Source organism: Alligator sinensis, unplaced genomic scaffold (genome assembly GCF_000455745.1).
Source record: "Alligator sinensis unplaced genomic scaffold, ASM45574v1 scaffold181_1, whole genome shotgun sequence".
Lineage (NCBI taxonomy): Eukaryota > Metazoa > Chordata > Crocodylia > Alligatoridae > Alligator > Alligator sinensis.
This window is the reverse complement of record NW_005842022.1, coordinates 2,493,079-2,514,138: the sequence shown is the minus strand read 5'-3', so window position 1 is coordinate 2,514,138 and position 21,060 is coordinate 2,493,079. Positions and strand designations below refer to the sequence as shown.

Here is a 21,060-nt window from a genome sequence, read left to right as displayed (position 1 = left end):
TAATCTTACTCAGCAGTAAAGTTAACTTGGCAAGGTTCTTCTCTTTGATTGTTTAAAGCAATTCCGGCAGAAATGTTCCACATTATTAGAAATATTTCTGAATTTAAAAAAGAAGGACTTAAAAAAAAAAAGAAGAGAAAACCAAGCTGTAGACATGACACCTTTTAAATATATGGTGGTATACAAAAGAAACAGGATGTTATCCAGTGAAACATGCTGAGAGACACTCATTTTTATACACATGTGCTCCCCATGAAGCTTCAAGTACTGTGAAGAAATTGTTTGTTGGCTTACGTCTGAGGGGAAAATATATTATGTTTAAGTCAAATCGAGAAAAGCTGAAGACTAGTGACTCGTGAACCTCAAAGGATTCAGGGGTTGAGCTTTGAGAAGCAGTCACAAGTTCAGAGCCTCAGTCAAACAATTTGGAACTACTCTCTTAGATCTAAGAAAACTGGACTCGAAATATAACTGCAACAACCTCTTATGTTATTTAGTTATGTTGCCACCACTTCTAGCCAGCACCCAGAAATGCTGAGATATTCAAATAAATGAAAAAGAAGAGCCTGACCATACCTCTGAGATGCTTTAAGATCTGAACAATGGAGTGACGTCTCTGCTACGTTTCACCCACTTACTGAACCTCACTACCCACTTGGCTAGGAAGATGTAGGGGGACAGCTGGGTAGGATTTGGCATGACTACCTTGTATTGAATCTGATCAGGCATTAATACAGCTATAGGCTATGGTTTCCAGAGGATATCATGAACAGGTAAATTACTAGCAATATACAAAAGTGCACTGGGAGCCTGCAAGGGGACTTGTCAGTGGTTTACCATCACAACTCCTCTGCTGAGATCCCTGGAGATTGTAGGAAAGCTTCAAGGTTTGAGGGCTAAACCTTCTACTTTTTCTGCATTAGGTAAACTCTGTCCCAAAGAAAGAGGAAGAAACCTCATGAGGATAAAATCTTGTGGGATTTCCCTACTACCAGGAGAACCTTCTATCCACAGAGGAAAGAAATCTGAAGCCAAATGACAAAATTCAGCCAAATTTTAATTTAAATGTCCATTGCAGAGCTAGGATCATTCTTATTACATGCAACTACATTAATTTATTTTTAATCAAACTGTCCTTTTTAGCTGTCTTTTATATATTTGAGAGCAATGACAACAAAATCAAAACAGGGCACGATTTTCAAAAGCACTGTGAGTATTAGGAGCACAAGTCACAGTGACTATAAAGAGGATTTGGCTACCAAAGTCAGGTAGGCAGTTTAGCAAATATCGACCATAATGTCCATCTCTTATGTTTCAGCCACATTTTTAAATCACTACTCTCTACATATTAAAATAATACATCTGAAATATTTTTCACTGCTGCATATTTGTTGTCCCTTCTCTTCAGGTTCAATTCCCTTTTTTTCCTAAATTAAGCTCAGCATGAAGAAATTTGTACAAAATATCCTCTGATATGCAGGGGTGTAGGTCGTAGCCATGTTGGTCTAAGGACATAGGCAGACAAGGTTCCTTGGGTGAATCTGATATCTTTTATTAGACCAACCCAAATAGTTGGAGAATAGTTATTAAGCAAGCTTTCGGGTTCAAAAACCCTTCGTCAGGCTAAGGAAGTTTCAGCAGTTGGTGTGTGCTCTTCCTGGATGGAACGAAAAGTAAAGAAGCCAGGGTCTGGGCTGGGGAGTCAGTTGTCAGGCAGATTATAATGTGTCATAAATCCAATGTCTATATTTAGTCCATGATTTTTAGTATCCAGGAGGTTGATGAAGTGGAGTTCATAGGCTCGTCTCTGGGAAGTGTTGTGTAAGTTTCCTTTGAGGATCAGGACTGAGAGACTGGAGTAAGAGTGGCCCTTCTGTGAGAAATGTGCCCCCACCGGTAATTGGGTATTTCTGTCTTTGATAGATTTCCGGTGTGCATTCATTCTGGTGCATGGTTGGTGTTTGGTCCCTCCTACATATTTTCCATCAGGGCATCGGTCCATTTCTGGAGGTGCAGCTGTAAGATCCAGGGATGCTGATGGCTCTGTTGTGGGGTGTAGTAATAGTGGGGGTGGTGGAGATGTGTTGGCAGGTTTTGCATTTCTTGTCATGGCACGGTCTGGATCCTTTTGGTGTGTTCTGGGCTTGAGGAAGTTTGCTTCTGGTGATGTAATGATTTGTTATGGTATATTCCGCCACTCCTTACTTACCCACAACCTATAACAAATTTTAAATAGTTCTAATAGGAATGTAAAGCATGTTTAATCTTAATAACACACTTTACAAATAATGGAAAGTCAAGTTGATGAAATGTGCTTGCTCTTTTGGTTGGTATGTGGAACTGGTTAGATTATATATAGCTCTAAGGAAAAGTATTTGTGGTGTCAATGGATCAAAGCACTGAAGGTCTTGCGAGCCTTTATAATGAATGATTTCTGTGTCCAAGACCACCACTACAGTGCCCCCAAAAAGCTATATCTGTGCTTCTGTTCTTATAAGTCACCGTGGTTGACAGATGACCCAAAAAAGATGAAACAAGAAAGGAGACTGGCTGTAGTGCCAATGGTTGAGTTCTTGTGCTAAATCTGACCAATTACAGAACAAAAAAACTTTTAAAGTCTCATGCCCTGACTGTACAGGAAGAAAATAAATGGCTGTCTACATCACATAGTCTGCAAAGTCATACAGTGAAGCATTTCTCAAAATACCTTGTTCAATACAGGCCATAACCATTTAGATACAATAGCAAGCTTTTCTTATTGCAAGGAATTTAGTAATTATTTTTTAAATAAAATGACCTGAGCCTTTTTGCTTCTGGGAGAGAAGTGTGATATCACACAAAGACAAACTCATTCTTCTCCAATTAGGGATGTTGGTATATAGGCTGGTAACGTCCATGGTGGCTAGGAGTGTGTTGCTGGGAAGGTGGTCTATGTTTTTAAGTTTCCGTAGAAAGTCTGTAGCGTCTTGTACAAAACTTGCTCTGTGGGTGACGAGCGGTTTTAGGATCGATTCAGCTGCACCTCCAGAAATGGACCAATGCCCTGATGGAAAATATGTAGGAGAGACCAAACAACAACCGCACACCACAATGAACGCACACCGGAAATCTATCAAAGACAGGAATACCCAATGACCTGTGGGGGCACATTTCTCAAAAGAAAACAACTCTCTCTCCAATCTCTCAGTCCTGATCCTCAAAGGAAACTTCAACAACACTTCCCAGAGACGAGCCTATGAACTCCACTTCATCAACCTCCTGGATACTAAAAATCATGGACTAAATATAGACATTGGATTTATGACACATTATAATCTGCCTGACAACTGACACTCCCAGCCCAGCCTCTGGCTTCTTTACTTTTCATTCCATCCAGGAAGAGCACACACCAACTGCTGAAACTTCCTTAGCCTGACGAAGGGTTTTTGAACCCGAAAGCTTGCTTAATAACTATTCTCCAACTATTTGGGTTGGTCTAGTAAAAGATATCAGATTCACCCAAGGAACCTTGTCTGCCTCTGATATGCACACACTCTATAAACACGATAAATACCTTTGTTTGTATAGGCTGCAAATACATGTTACTATATGTCTGGACAGGTCTGAAAATTGTCTCTCAGAGAAAAGAATAATCACTTGCCTAGATATTAAATGCATCATTCCTGCACACTGAGGGATATGGAGCACAACTAAGTGCTACCTGTCTCCTTGAAAGCATAAAAAGAAATGTGCTTCTGAGTTATAAATGTACCCAGCACAGACCTACTAATCATTTCTAAATGCCAGAGGCTGGTAAGGAGGGGAGGACTGGCACAGTCAGCAACTCTGACTGTCGTCTGATACTGTCTTTACAATACAAGGAGGGGGACACAGTCTCAGAAATGACCTTTGTCTGTCTGTCTCTGTAAATTATACTTCGGCATTAAGCAGAATTGCAATGACCAGTAGATCAAAACAGAAAATATTTAGTAAACATTCTGTGCTACTGAGGTTTCTTTTTAAAAATAATTAAATACATTTGTTTCAGTTCTTGAGAATTTTCAGCAATTGCTTGGTTAGAAGTAAACAATTTTTTTGTCTATTGCCTGTTGAGAAAAGGTAGTATAACCCAGAAAACATCAGCATCTTTCAGAGATGACAATCAATCAGTGGAAGAATTATCAATAGAAATTCAGAAAATTTACCATACACAATAGGCCAAATTTAGCTCAGGTGGAAACAGATTCAACTCTACTGCCTTTGACAGAGGTGTGTCTGTTCAAAACCACTATAGTATACATGCCTATTTAGAAAGTAATGTAATGAATATACTATAAGAAAAATAATACAATCATATTGTAATCCCCATGAAATTTGACAGGCACATTTATGTGATCCATCTAATGCTATGTGAAAAATATGGGTTTCATTTCCATGGCTAAGCTAAAATACCGAAAAGGAAAAAAATAGTCCAGATTAACCCCAAACAGTAATTTTACAATTATTTTGGTAAAACAAGAATAAAAACATGTCGCTTGGATTTCATTGCAGATTATTTACTCTCTGTCACCTTGTTTTTTATTTACTCTTCACCATTTTGGAAAAAAAAAAAAGTTCAATTTTAAAACTTTTGTTTTCAAAACTGGCTAAACAACATTTTTAATGTTCCTGTAACAGAATATTTTATTTTTAAAATGTCACAATGAAAAACATTGACATTTTAAAACTTCCTTTGCATCCCTTTTAGCCAAGCTTATTCAACAAATTGGACTAGATACTGTATTTTGTTCCTGAAAACTATATTTTTCTGTTGATTTAGCATTTTTTGACAAGATTATCCAGCTCTAGATTTGTCTATCATAATTAAATATATGATTATATAAAATAAACATGTTTCATTGACATTATTAATGTGCTGTTCTCTCCCTCTCCTTCACTCTTGTGTGTAGTTTTGGCAGGGGTATTTTCAAAAGAATGGTTCTGAATCTCCTTTCATTTATACTGGTGTGAACCAGTGGAGGTTCACCGCTACAGAGCTAGTGCAAGTTAGAAGAGTATTACAACAGAATTCCCCTAACATATCTCAAATATTTTTGAGCTTCATTTTACTTGTGGTATACCCATAGCAGAGTGCTGATTTCATCATTCTCTCAGATATTACATTTAGATCAAACTAAGCCCTTCCAGACCCAGGTGCCCCAAAACACCAGAGCCTAGTTAGTGGGTGTTGTAAAGCTGCCCTCTGAGTTTCCTCGATCCTGGTGCTTCTTTGTGCATTCATGTCCTCCATGCATGCACTGGACTAGAGAAAGCTCTTACTTAGGATGTTTTCCAGCCATCACAAGGGGCTCAAAAGGCAGCTCTGGTGATCAAGGGTCTTTGGGTAAATCTGATATCTTTTAATTAGACCAATTCAAATATTTGGAAAATTTCTTTTTTGCAAGCTTTCGGGTATAAATCAGTGTGGCAAAGGGGCATCCTGGTTTATCCCTTTTATATTTTTAGCTGACACCACAGGCAGTTTTTGGCCTAGGGGATCCTATTCCAGTTTTTGTTCCAAAATCAACGTGATCCTTCTAGCCTAGTTAAAAGAAAGTTGTGGCCAGATTATGCTTGTGATGTGATACGCAGTGGCTGCACTATACCCAATAGAATTTAACCAAAAATTATGATATTTTGTTATATTTTAAGCAATTTTTGCAAATGTATATCAGGAATATAATATTTCTATTGCATTCACCAGAATGATCTGAAAACATTTCAGAAAATAAATAATCTCTTATTTGATTCTATAGCAGCTTGCCAAAAAGGAAACCTACAAATATGAGAATAGAATGACCAGAGATTTTTTGGATTCACTGCAGTGATTTATCCTTTATAACTAAATCTCCTACCTTTTTTAAAAAACATCAGAGTATTGTGCACATCTGTCTGTTTCTACTTTGCATACTCAAACTTGAGGCCTGCAACAAAAATGCCAGTGTCACTTCTCTGGCGTCTCTCTTCCCAACAATAACTCTTAAATGAATTTGGCATTAATGATGATCAAATCTCAAAAGTTTCAGAAATTCTGTTCAGCTTACCATCCAAGATTACAAATGCTTATTTGAATAATAGCCAAATACATTTTGGTCTGGAAACTGAATCTCACATGATTTGCCATGCTGAAAATATTAAGGGAATAATCTTGGATAGCATTCCAGTGCTTTCATTTTTTGGATGGAACTATGAAAAAACAGAGGTGCAGCAAGTATTTTATCTATAATTTATCTATAACCATAATTCTGACCTTTGTTTTCTGGATAATTATTTCTCACTGTCCTCCATATATGTTGGTTAAATAAATTCTAATTGACAGCAATATTATTGCAAAGTGATTCCATTTATAACCTACTACACCAAAAAAATGACCAACATGTCTTTGTTGCTTACCAGCAAAGGAAAACATCATTACCTTTCAAATAGTTAGAGTAATCCCCAAAAGCATTTTATTTAGCAAATGCATGAAATGCTTGAAATGCCTGGCTATGCTGCATATATGATAAAATGTATTATCGTCCAAACTGGCTCAGCTAGAAACTCACACCTCCATTTCTTTGCAGTCTTTCCAAGTTGGTTTTGCATCTGCCTACAGTGTGTGCGTGTGTGTTTGTAAACAGTACATTTTCAGTGATCCTTGTTTTACATTTTGAGAGTTCAATTGTAAAACAACAGTAATGAGTGCTGTCCCAAAATACCAATATTTTTTTTAAATCAAAAGATTAACAAATTAAGCAAATCCTATTCATAAAACATCAGTGTAATACTGATCTGAAATCACTCCATCCTGCTAACTATAGCCGCAGATATATCATGCCCCGAGCCGAAGTCCCTTGGTAACAGGCATGATGGTGTCATATCAGCTTTAACATTACATTCAATTGTTTATTGATTTTAAACAACATCAAGGAATAGGACAGCTGATATGATAGGCTGCAATAGCATCTATTGTAGAAACAAGGATTTACAAGTGTTTTAAAGCATGGATTGTTGACTATATAGACATTGTAAGTGCCTACAGAATATGTCTGTAACTGTCTTTAGAGTCTTTATTTAATAGATTCTTAACATGATGCACCATAATGGCCATGATACACCAAAGGAGATGTCACAGTTTTTTGGATTAGTGGCATAACTGACTATAAAGACCCTTCTGAGGCCATTTCAGTCTCCTACATTAATGTGGCTGTCATGCCAGCATTCTTAGCCCACAGAGCTAAAAAATTACTTGGGATATTTTTGTTGGAAGAGTGTGCAGCAACTGCCTTGCTAAAGTGAGCAACTTCTATTCTTTCAAGATGCCATTTTGTTTATTTTAGGAGTTTAGTGGTAGTGCTACAATACACGTGTCATGGACTAATGGTCTGAAAAATATTAGCTAACAAAATCAAGCTAGTAAAGAAGAATGTAAAATCCTATCTAAAACCACTAACTTTTCAAGTTACATACGGTCAAACTTTTTTTATTAATGTACATGCACACACATTAATAAAGCTTTAACTCTCATGGGCCACGTTTTAGCAGCAAATAAAACTTTTTGTCATCCAAAGGGATTAACTCCACAAAGGGGCGTGTAGGATGGAAATACTTTCGTGACTTTCATTCTAGAAGCTATAAAAATGTGCAAAATTGTACTGCCACCAAATGTACTTCATTGATTCAAATGGCTTTATACCATTCACAAAGAATAAGAAAACCCTTAAAGACTCAGAAGAAATTCCTTTCTTATTTGAAACATACATGGAGACATTTTGGGTGCAAGGGCAAAGGGTTGGCATTCTAGTAGTTAAACATTTACAGAAATGAGAGGAAGCAACTAACAGATTATTTTAGCCTTATACTGGGCATTAATGCACCTTTTCTAGTGAGCATTAAAGTAGTACCTCCAATGTGGGGTACTAAATTAATGCGCATTAAGCTGTGCTAATGTACAGTAGTGCATTTGCATGCTTTATTAGTGACATTTAATGTACAGTAGCCTATTTTACTGCTTATTAGTGCAGTGTTATGAGTTTTTACATGGCACTTTAATGTGCAGTAAAATAATCTACTGCATATCAATAATCTAGACGTAAAATAGTCTAGTGCATATCAATAGTCTACACTGAAAGTAGAAACTGATAAATTGTGAACTTTCTTGTCTATCAACTGAAAAAAAGATCCCAATTCAGACTTGCAGAAGCAACTGGAATATTCTTTCACTGGATCTGAATTTGGGTGCAAGCTTCTTTTTCTGTTTTTGTGTGTTAAATCGTTTGTTGGGTGGTAATACTTCTGTCACTGGGTACCACTTTGAAAATACTTTATACTATCAAAAATTGTCATTGCATTCCTTAGTTGAGCTGTAAATATGTCTTCAAGTGTTATGGTAAAATGCAGAGAACTCAACCGCTTCTGATGTATCTGTAAAAGTCCACCAAGTTCAAGTCTGGTTACAGACAGGGAGCTCCCGATTTGGCAATGCTGAAGTCATTTATATGGTTTTGTAATTTTTCTTATTGCAACGTTATAGTCAGTGCATTAATATAAGACTCGTTTTCCCTCTCACTCACTCTGCCTTTTTTAAGTCTTTGGATTTAACATAGAACCTGACTTGATCATGGCCCTGAGAGCCAGTCCAACAGGTCTTGCAGGTGTCTCGTCCCAACTGCATGGGTAGTGATTACTGAATATCACTCACCTCTCCTTCTCTTGGCCACGGCCTTCCATTCTGTGTGTATTTGCTTTGATTCTGTCGCTTCTTTTGCCCTCCATCAGCAAATTTACACAGCAAAGGCTCAGTGGGGGCTGTGAAGACAAGAAAACCAGTCTACATTAGCAACCCCCACAAAGAAAGTGATTATACCAGTAACAGTAATGCTTTGTAATACAGATTTTTTGAAGTAAAACCTTGCCATCTGCAGATATTTTTTGCCTCTCTTAGCCTTTACTCCACTGGCAGCTGTTCTCACTAACTAAGCTTCAAAAAACATATATTGGCAAACCTTAAAAGAATATAACAAATATTGTTGAAAAAATAATCAGCCTACGCAGAATGTTAAGTCACTATAGAGGAATACTAGAGTCAGGCATTAGTTCCAGTTATTCTAGACACATATTCATGACTAGCATTTCTGTGAGGATAAACATTACTTTATTAAACCATCGCTTTATTTTATTGTAAAAACTTGGTTTTGGGAATAAGTGTTTTCATAATTACTTCCATGTTTCAGGGGTGCTGGCTGTGTTGGTTTAAGGACATAGGCAGACAAGGTTATTTGGGTAAATGTAATATCTTTTATTAGGCCGACTAACAAGTTGGAATTTTTTTCTTTACAAGCTTTTGGGCACAAACACTCTTCTTCAGGCACAGGGAGAGCCTACTGGTGTTTGTGTACTCTCTTGGGTAGAATAGAAGCTTAAGGCAATATGCAAAATGCAGGTCTGTGAATTCCTCCCTCTTACCTACCTGTCTCACACCCATTAACTCCCATGCCCTCTGATCTTCCATACCACGCACTTGCATTTTCACAGACCTGAATTTTGCTGTAAGCTTCTATTCCTGCCAAGAGAGTACACAAACACCAGCAGACTCTCCCTGTGCCTGAAGAAGGGTTTTTGTGCCCGAAAGCTTGTAAAGAACCATTTTTCCAACTACTGAGCTGGTCTAAATAAAAGCTATCGCATTTACCCAAAGAACCTCATCTTCATAATTACTATATTTCTCAGCACCTAATTCTCCAAGATCCAGATAAATAAAAAATATATAATAAAAATCAAAGAAGAATTCTGCCAAACACTATCCAACTAGATGTTTTCCTTTTAACTCCTAACTTTTAAGAGAGCTGGCAACTAAGGCACCTCCTTCCCACTCTGATTGGAATCTGGTCTCTGAGGCTGCAAACAGGCATTGCTCCTCTGCCAACATAATCATTTTTATGGAAGTACAAAACCTGAGTGAACAGATGTCCTTGCCCCTTGTCACTTCCCAAATGCCCCAAAATGGTGGCATAATGATTCCTAGTAAGTTTGTGCCGCCCCCTTGCAGCAGATACCTGTTCAGCTATGACATGAGGCTGCAGGCAGCCTGAGACTGACCCCACTCTCCAGATGCGTAGGACAAGCACTCCTGGGGCTTCAGGGGCCTGATCCCATGGGATAATGGCCACAGGTGCCTGACCCTCCAAGGACTCTCTGTGCTAGCAGATGTGTATCCCAGGAACTCCCCTGCAGGGGATCCAGGGCTGCACGGCTGCAAATGTAGAGCAGAGAATGCATGGGGTTCACTGGGTATTGGGGCCAGGCACCAGGAGATGTTATCCCACAGGGTTGGGCCCCTGAAGCCCCAGAATTAACAGGGAATTGATCCTGCAGGAACAACCCCAGGTAATATCTGTCTCTACCAATCATCTGTAGATCATCTATGCCAGGGCACATCCCAGCAAAGCCAATTTAGTCACAAAAATGATGTCTATTTGTAGCCTGAGTTACCAAAGTTCACTAGCTACCAAAGGCTAGTGAACTGGTAAGCAACGAATAATTTAAAAGGCCACAAAACAGAAAAGAAAACACATAATAGAAGCACTAGCAATGAAAATTGCACCAGACACAACAGGAAGGAAAAATTTTGCAACCTGGCAACTTTGCCTATCTATCTAATTTTATGGTGTTCTTGATGTTTTCAATATTGTTCCTTTAAGTCATAGGTGAGGGTTTGAAGTGTCAATATGGGCATCTTCTTCATTTTTGATTCCCTGCAAGTGGAGGGGATGACTCAATTCCTCAGGAGGCCTGTCCAGTCCTATGTTCCTATGATTTATAACTGTATGCAGCCAAAGTCACAGATTGGCTTTCTGACTGGATTTAAGATCTTGATTGTCCCCAGTCATTCAAGAGAGCCATCCCCCACTCCTGTCACTGCAGTGCCTGTCAGGCTGTTACTGCAATCAGTCAGAACAATGGATAAGTAAACCACTACTTGTACTAAACATTAAAAGATTTGGTTCAAGTAAACCTCAAGGCAATCCCATGCTTAGACCACTGCACCCTACTCTGCATATCGTAGCTCCCAAGCTGGGAACTAGTGTAGCCATACTGGATGGGTACTGTGTACAGTGTCCATAAACTGTACCTGTCCTTACTGTTTGGGAGCTAGAATACCCAGAGTGAGCACGGCATGTATCAGCAGGGAATTGCCTTGCACAATGTAGATGTACACAGTATGAGGCTTCACAGCTGAATCTGTCAGAAATGTCCAAAATTCTTGCATCTATAGATCCCAAATTAAAAACACATAAGAAATGAGCTTCTCACAGAGTCTTGCTGGAAAACAGGAATTTGATTTTATCATAAATTTGGAGGTTTGTAATCTGCTTGCAATCTGAGGTTCATCTCAGACTAGCCAACAGCCCACTGGTTAGGTCCCTCACATGGGAAATTCATGTTCAAATACATATTGCCCGAGGTGGACCTAATCTTGGATCTATTGGCTAGTTTGGGGTTGGACTCTCTTGACCAGGAATTCCATTCTGGGTCTCAATTTACATTGACTCCTCAATTTACATCTTCATTGACTGGCTTTCTTGCATGCATACCAGCCCTTGGCTTCTTTACTATTCATTCCATCCAGGAAGAGCACATACCAACTGCAGATGCTTCCTCAGCCTGACGAAGGGTATTTATACCCAAAAGCTTGCTAAAAAGAATTTTTCCAACTATTTGAGTTGGTCTAATAAAAGATGTCAGATTTACCCAAAGAACCTTGTCATCCTGAGCCTCAGAAATTTTCTTAGCAAAATAGTCATAGAAACAGTATGTTTATATTAAAAGTTTGGGGTTTGATGAACTGGCATTTTCCAATGGGAAAGCACAAGACCATTTTTTCTTACAGTACTTCTAGTTTTTGTTTCTGAGCCGGGTAGAAATACCATGATAATATATTTTCCTATACTATTTTGAAAGCTTTGCTTTTGACAGGCTCCTGGAAGTGCAGAGATATGCAAGAAATGGAACTAACTTTCTTCTTTCATTATGAGAACAGCATTGCTCAGTTAAAGTTACAGGTAAGTTCTTTTAACAGTTGAACCAATTCGCCCTTCTCCCTCCATTTAATAGCAGATAGATGATTAGAATGGCCCATGCTTATAAAACATAGATTTAAATTGCCAACACTTAAAGACTATAACCAAGCAATAAGATACATATAGATTCTATATTACAACTACAAATTCTCATTGGGAAAGGATCTCTATGGCTGGATCTAAAGCTTTAACAGCTTCGTTTTTCATTCAAGTGCCCATTCTACCAGGCTGGTAATTTCCAAGGTCACTAGAAATTGAACTGTAGGGAACAATCTATTATTGACAGTGAGATAGACTGGATGACCCATGAGGTCTTTTCCCACCTCTGACTTCTATTATTGAATCAGATTTTGGTATGGGCAATGCTCAGCCATCCATTTTAAATATAAAATAATGAAGGTTTAAAAGCCATCAGGTGGCTGTGGGAATTCTCTCTGCAGATGAATGGATTCTAGGTGTCTGATTACCCCGGACTTCCACCATTTTCACTCTATCGTATGATGCAGTAGGACTTCAGTGCAGTTACTCATAATTTGTTCTGCTGCAACTGAGAGGAGAACCAGGTGCTAAGACAGAATTAGAAAAAAATATATTAAGGTCACTGTGCAGCTTCAAAAGCCTTTTTGTTTTAAGATATACAAGCTTGGATAAGCACCGAGCAACTAATCAAGCAACATATGATATTGCTAGAAAAAAGTGTGACATAAACCCTGTGTTACATATACAGCGACACTAAGGCACAGATTCATTTCAGATCTACAAGTGCCTCCAAGTATACATTGCTACCCCTAAAATCTAGGGGTTTTGCTCCAGGGGGATGATCCAAAATATCAGGGTCAGGCACCAAGCCTCTTCTACAGTGAATAGGGACTCCTGACTGCCTCCCAAGCGTGATCCAGATCACTGAGGTGCTCAGTTCAGAAGTGCCTATAGCTAGTCATTAAGAAATGCTTCACACAAAGGTTTGTCTGGACTCTCATTTTAGTCAAGAGTGTAAGCATTGAATTCAGGGAAGCAACACATGCTTCTGTCATTTCAGGATCCAGACAACTCAGAAACTGCAAATGCCTGAGTGCCTCCATGGTATAGGAATTGTGTTCACTATATAACACAGCACTTCTCTCCTTTACTCTTGAGAAGAGACAGTGGTGGTGGTGCAAACTTTGTGCCTAATAACCTAATGATAAGAACACTTACTTCATTGGATTCAAACTCACTCTCCCACATTTCCTAGAAAGTTCCCTAACAGTTAGCCCAGTGGTGCTCAAAGTACAGTTCATAGGTCAGATCCAGACCATAGTGCCAAGTCATTTGGCCACAGGTATGTGGTGGTGGTGGTAGAGTAGTGACAATGTTAATTGCTTTCCATGACAAATGGTCATCAAACATTTAAGCTCTCCACTTAAGAAATCAGGGACAAAGAGTTTAGACACCTCCCACACTGACTTGGATTGAAATAGAGTTTAGGAAGGAGTTGACTACCTTGGTGGCTGATCTGGGTTATTTCTGAGCATGTGCAGTAGTCTAAGTCTAGGGATCTTTTCAAACAAAAGTGGAGGTACCTAATGAAAGTGGGCACTTAAGTGGTGTTACAAATTTTGTGGAATAGGTGGTTAACTTCTGCCTCATTTTTGTTTTACATACCTTTGGGTCTGGTCTTAAGATCACCAGTTAACAGACACACAAGGCACGTAAGTCTTTAACCTGTTATAGAAAGTTAAGAGATCCTTTTATATATACTAGAAAACCACAAAAAAGAGGTGCTGGCCATATTTAGGCTTCCACATAGCTGCTAGTTCCACATTTTTCAGTAGTTTCTTATTCGATGGTATATGCCTGCTCAAAGTTGGCTGAAGAGGGATAGGTACAGGTCTCCGAGCAAATTGAAGTTGTTCTTTAAAAATGTACCAACTCTTCTACAGTGGAATAAGGATAAGGATAGGATGTTCTGAAGGGTCAGATTGCTGCATGGGAGAGTCCACTTCTCTATAGCAAATTATAAGGAATTGTGAGAAAAAAAATCAACCTTTGCCAAATGTAATCAAACTTAAGACAAATGTAACAAAAGAAAAATTGATTGTCAGGATGGGAAAGTCTGGTTTAATGATAAGGAAAACCTGAATGCAGCACTTTACATTCATGAAACAACTTATTAACTTCCCTGGTACATGCCTTAATAATAATATAATGCATAACTAGGGCTTAATTTTGTAGTCAACACAAAAGTGTAAAGAAAATAAAACAGTGGGCTCAGATCAAAGATAGGGAATTGGACATTTTAGAACTAATTCCCTGGTTTACAAGGCCAATCCTGACCCCAGTGGAACTCAGATGTATTCCTTAACAGTTCACTATCTCAGTCAAGCATAGGCCAAGTCTAGTAATGTTCTGACACCACCACTTCACACTCACAATATGACCCTTAGAGTGAGAGAGTAGATACATGGACTGGAGCTGATATATCTGTGTTGACAGGAGTTACCTGGCCAGCTGTGGCCAGTTCCTTTTATACATTTTGAATGGCACAATGGGGTCAGATAGGATTATGTACTCCAGCTTTAAAACATGGTTGTTTGTGTGTTGTGTGTGTTTTTATGAAGGGTAAAGTAGGGGACACCTCACCCCTTGGGACTTTAAAATCGACACTTAACAAAATTCATGTGCTCTAATACATGTATAAAAGAGAACAATTCTGGACAAGGGAAGGAATCACTGTCCTATGGTAGTAATGCCATTCAATCTTTTACTTCTATTATTTGGTGAAAAGAAGAACATTTGCTACAAGTGAAACAATGGAGGATTTTTTTAAAGATAGAAAATAACTATCCAAACAGGCCTTGAACTGTGGCAGCAGGTGTGATCCATATATTCGTATACTAGATGCCACAAAGATCTCAATGGTCATAAATGATTAGGGCCTAAATTTGACTTCTTATTGAAGTAAGCACCTCCAGAAGCATAGCATAATCTGTGTATCCATATATCTTGCTGGGGTCTGAGTTCCCTTCTAAGGAAAGAGGCAAATACCAGCTAGGGAAGTACTATCACTATTCCCTGAAGCACCTCTGGTACTCTTTGAAATCCTCCATTTACAAAATGACCATTTTCAATCTTATCTAAACTTAAAAAATCAAATGAGAGCTCAGAAGCAAGGATTTTTGTGGGTAGTATCTTTTACTGGATGAAATGCATGGTTGGGATAAACCTAAGTCTATCTCAAGCTTTTGAATGAAGTGCATTCTTCTTCAGGTCTAAGTACTTGGATATAACTATCTGCCTGAATGTAAAAAACATTACAGGCATGGGTGGATCTAGGATTTTGAAAAGTAGATGGTGTGGTGCATCATCCCACATAACACAACACACATTTTTCTCTAGGAAAAAGAAAATGTACGCTTTACTAATACGCTATATGCCTGGGGCTATATTATTTAGTTTAAGATCAAAGGAAAAACAAATATAACTTTATTGGAATGTGCATGTATTTGCTATACCATATATTATATATAAAAAACGCACCAAACTAGGCAAAATAATCAAAAGATATTATTTGTTTAGTCCTGTTGTCATTAAAATTAAATGTACATCTTTTTCAGATTCATAAAACAAAAGCTAGCTTCCTTGAGCATCTTGATAGTGCATTTAATGCTTCACTGTCAGTCATTTCCACACTTGAATTATTAACGTTCACTTGAATTAACATTTCCACAGCTGAGTTGATGCTCTTAGCTAGAGTTATAAACAAGTTTGCAGTTATAAACAAGTATGCAGGCCTGTGAAATAGGACCTACATTAAGAGAAGTAGATAATAGCAGAATTGCAGAAGAAAGAATAGCTTGATTAGTAGAACATCAAGACCATTAAAAAAGTGAGAGGTGAGATTAACGTCTGTGAGATGAGTTTAGAAATAATCAGATAGATTACAATGAGCCAAAGTCAAATGGCTCACTCACTGCTGCCTGACTATAAAATGTTGCTGTTGTAGCAGGTAATTGGTTTTAAACTTTGGGTGGTCCAGGAATCAGAGAGAGAGGGGTGCAACTGTATCCCCCTGGATCCACCCATAATTACAGGTAATCTTGGTTCATCTGGTGATATATGTTGGTGAGTATTTTATAACATTTGATATTCATATGTTCTTCTTGGTTTACATGTATTGTATTAGGAAGATAAAGTAGCAAAAAAGGGGCATTGACAGATATGGGAAATAAAAACATACTTTACTGCAAGAAGCAGTATATTAGTTCAACCCGGCTACACAGCTTCTGTATAGATCAAGTGCTTCAGTGGAGCTTTTTAGCACTTTTATCTAATAGCTGATTGTATCAGCTATTAGACAAAAGTGCCAAAAAAGCCCAAATGAAGTGCCCAGTCTATATAGACATTGGGCAAGCCAGGTCCAACTAACATGATGCCTCTTCTGGGCATGCGCTGGACTTGGCACATGGGCATGTTGAGTTTAAAGTAAAGCACCATGGGGGGGGTGCGTTATGTCTGTAAGAAGCCATAGTGTCTTGTAGGTTACAACCTTTGGTGTTCTCCATACGTTATACTGTCATGGTGTTAGGCCATAGGAACTTGGCTTTTCAATAAAATATGTTTATACTGATTCCCTTGTGCCCTTGAGTGGGCCATTGAGAAACATAGCCCACATGTTCATTCTACTGCATCCAGCAAACATAGAAATGAGGTAATAAAACCACCCAAGGGGGTCTCTTGTCACTTTCAAAACACACTGGAAACAGAGTGTTTCACTGCCTCATTTCTGAGTTTGCTACCTGCAGGGCAGGTGGAGGTAGATAGAACTGTGCTTCTCTCCCTTGCTGCCCATAGCCTTATTACATCTTTAGAGGGGAAGGTCCTATAGGCTCTGCAGGTTCAGACCCATCTGCAAATAAATAAATCAATACCAGTAAGATATATAGAAAAGAAGCGTTTTATTGTTACTCCATATCGGCAAAATTATTTTCATGTGGAATTTCTTCCAAAGTTTTCACAAGAAGTTAGTGGTGCTTTAAAGAAAATAGAACTCACTTGAGACAAGGAAAACAATATCATGGTGTAGGTATTATGTTTATCATTTTAAAAAGTAAATGTTTACAAACTATTTAAAGTACACCAGCAGCATGTGAAAAATATCAAAGGTAAAAAGAACTGTACTAGAAGGGGAAACAATTTGTATTTCAAATACATCGTAGGGGTTGGCAAAGGAAAGAAATCTTTTAAAAACATTTGTTGTTATTTTCTTTGGTTTCTGATGGGTATTTTTGAATAACTGAATTTTTACCTTTTTCTAATTGTTTGGTATGAATAACGGGCTGAAAGTATCTTTTTATGTCCTTTGGTCTTACCACTCTTTCTAGTCTGCCATAAAAATCTAATTTGACAATTTCAAAAGTGTTCATATTTTTAACTAATAAACACATCTTAATGTATGGTATTTTTTCATCTAAGGATCATTTTGATAATTTCAAAGCCGTAGGGATTCGTGGCATTTCAAAGTGCATCTGGAATGTTTTTTGTTTATGTTAATCTTTTAGAAAACTGGAATTTATCGTGTTCAATAGATTCATGTGAAGGCCATTAACTTGCTACAAACTTCTTGGGGCTCAGACTACTGCTTCCCTCTTGACTTCTACAAAACAGCAGGTTTTACTTCACAATAAATAACAACAAGAAAAAGAACAGTTTAACTAGTGAGGTCCTACAAGGCTTACTATCCTTTTTGAGCAAGAAACACTACACTGAAACGCTGATGAAGACGCTAGCCAAAAAAATCTTCTCTAGTCAATGGGAGACTTCTTATTGACATCAATGACCCTGCTTCAAGTCTTCAAGCCTATTAGAAGTTGTTTGAAATAAAAGCTATTACTGTTATTTGGAGGTAAAATCCTGGCTACGCTGAAGTTAGTGGCAAACCTCCTGTTGACATATGCAAGACGAGGATCTAATGCCCATTTGTCAAAGAAAGGGAAGCAAAGGTTGTGTTTTTATCCAAACACCATAACCTTGCTCATAACTGAAAGGGGTACTGTTCACTATTGTTTGAGGTCTTTCAAGATACAGGTACTCCTCACTTAAAGTTGTCCCGGTTAACGTTGTTTCGTTATTATGTCGCTGATCTATTAGAGAACATACTCATTTAAAGTCGTGCAATATTCAGTTATAACGTTGTTTGGCTGCCGCCTGCTAGTAGGTAACTACTGTGACGTAATTGGATTCGCTTAACATTATTTTGCTTAAAGTCGCACTTTCAAGAAAGTAACTATGATGTTAAGAGAGGAGTAGCTGTAGTGACATCTTATACTTTGCTACTTGAGACAAGCTGATTGTACAGACAAACATGAACAAGCCAAATCCTAGTTAGTTAGGTCAACCAATGGAAAAATCTCTAAACGGGAAGTACCTTATCCCCTCAAATCTTAGAGTCTACTGCAAAAATGTAATGCCAGGGAGGTAACTAAGTAAACTAGAGGAGTTTTTTAGTAAGTTCTAATGAGTTATGAATGGAGTTTCTCTATTATGCCTTTTTCTGATGACAGATGCATCTGAATGTCCGCGTATGCAAAAACACGAACATGTGCTTTATAAAGGAATGAAAGAAAGATGAAAGCTGTTATTTCTGATTAGTGAATCCCCTTTCATTATTTCTGGAGTTTGGAAACACTTTCTTTTTTGAGAGGTTGTGAGAAAAGATTGTCTTCTCTCCTCCCTTTCACAATCATGTAGAGATGAAAGCACCTACATAGAAGTAATAATGGGAATATGTTTTTAACTGTTTTCACTGTCAATATATTTGAAAATAGAATCCTTTTCTACTATATTTATTAATTTTGCTTCCATAAATTGAGATTCTTTCAGCTGACAATAAGGAAGACAGACAGTTGTATAGAGACCAGCATCATGTTCTCTGTGGCTTTCATGTCTTATTTCAGCCATCCCTGCCTGACTTTGTTTTGAAGGAAGAAGAATGATCAAGCTACTTGTAGGCAAAGTAAATGACATTTTTAAAGTAGATTTTAACTAAATAAATTCTTCCACTCTGAGGATTTTTTCCCATGTCAAACAGTAGCAGTGAAAGAACTGGTTTTGGAATTACACTGTAGATTTAGACAGATTTCTGGTAGGTACGTTTTTCCCTTTAAGTTTTGTATCTTTTCAATTGCATTATCCTATACAGAGTGTCATACATATGGCCAGAAATTTTTATATATGCAAAAATCACTTGCCTGACACAAAAACACAATTTACCACTGTATAATCTCTGAGGAACTTTTACTTCATTCTACACTATGCATGAGATTTTAGCCAGTTTATAACTAGCTCCATGAGACTAGCAAGCATAGGATAAGTGAGTGATATGACCCTATAACAGAATAAAGTAAATTAAGATCACAATATTTTACCTGAGTTCACATGGGTGTACTCAGCAAGGCTCTTGTTTGATTCCCCTCCACAAATCCCATAGGGCCTTAATAATACTAGAAATAGCAATCCTAAATTTTCTCAATGTAGTTTGATCCTGAAGGATATTGAGTACTTTGACTCTGCAATCACTTAAATACATACTTCAACTTCACTGACACTATTTTCAATGTGCTTAAAATTAAGCAAAGAGTTACGTATTTTGCCGAACAGGAACCTTAAATCAGCCAACTTAAAACTAAACTAAAAGAAGTATATTTTGCTTCAACATTAGTTAAAAACAGAAAATCAATTAAAACAACCCTTCATGAATAGAAGACCATTTTGAAATCCATAGATTATAAAGACAGTAGGGCCCCTGCTAAATGTTACATATGTTACACAATTAACTGATTAATTTCACTCAGCCACACATGCAAAGTAATTACCGTATTTACTTGAATATAAGGCAACCCCCCCCAATAATATGGAAACGCTATAAATTTGTTAACATTTTCCAGGTACAGAATCTAATTATTGGAGGTTTGCTATGAACTTTCCCCCCTCCCATTGCTACAGCAGGGAAAATAAATCTGAGAGGATAGGTAGTACCCTTGCCCTCTGCCCCGCTCAACTTCTCCACCTTGCACCCTTATCCTCCTCCTTATTGTCAGACCCTGCTGTCCCGGAGCACGTAGAAGTGAAAGGCAAATTTGAAAACACTGACCTTGAAATAAACATAGCTGTAGTCATTTGCCAATATTATCCGCATATATACAGGCATCCATAGACTTATTTAATCCAGAATTCATGCTTTTTAATTTTTTTAGAAAGTGCTGCAAGTTTTTGCACAGCTACATCATAAATACACTCTTAAACAACATTTTGGACCTACTTATATTTATGAGAAATAATGTATGATATTAGTCATATTAGTCATTGCGGAGTAGGAGTTTTGAAGTGATGGGAGCCCAAGAAGGGTGGCTGTGCCTTAAGGAAATGATTCTTCGGGCACAAAGGGAGATGATCCTGATGTGAGGAAAAAGAGGGAAAGGGGCCAGGAGGCTTCCTTGGCGGACCAGAGAAATCCAGGGCAGCCTATGGGCCAAAAGGGGAGCACATAAAAAGTGGAAACAGGGAGAGATCACCAAAGACGAGTATACCTCCTCTGCTCGCGCTTGTAGGGAGGCAGTTAGACGGGCCAAAGCTACCAAGGACCTGAGGATGGCATCCCAAGTAAAGGACAACAAGAAATTGTTTTTTAGATATATAGGGAGTAAAAGGAAGGCCCAGGGAGGAATAGGACCCCTACTAAATGGGCAGAAGCAATTGGTGATGGACGGGGGGACAAGGCTGAACTCAACGAGTTCTTTGCCTCAGTGTTCCTAAGTGAGGGGCATGACAAGTCTCTCACTGGGGTTGTAGAGAGGCAGCAGCAAGGCGCCAGACTACCATGCGTAGACCCTGAGATGGTGCAGAGTCACTTGGAAGAACTGGATGCTTTTAAGTCGGCAGGCCCGGATGAGCTCCATCTGAGGGTACTGAAGGCACTGGCCGACATCATTGCACAGCCACTGGC

The 21,060-nt window shown here is 38.3% G+C and overlaps 1 protein-coding gene across 8 annotated transcripts in view; it reads right to left on the bottom strand.

The window, feature by feature from the left end:
• The window catches only part of RBMS3 (RNA binding motif single stranded interacting protein 3), a 692,574-nt gene that overhangs the window by 128,609 nt on the left and 542,905 nt on the right, over positions 1-21,060 (bottom strand). For all 8 annotated transcript variants that reach the window (XM_025202359.1, XM_025202356.1, XM_025202354.1 and 5 more), the window contains exon 7: positions 8,699-8,805. In XM_025202359.1, the coding sequence (XP_025058144.1) occupies positions 8,699-8,805 (107 nt within the window). The remainder of the gene's footprint in view (positions 1-8,698; positions 8,806-21,060) is intronic.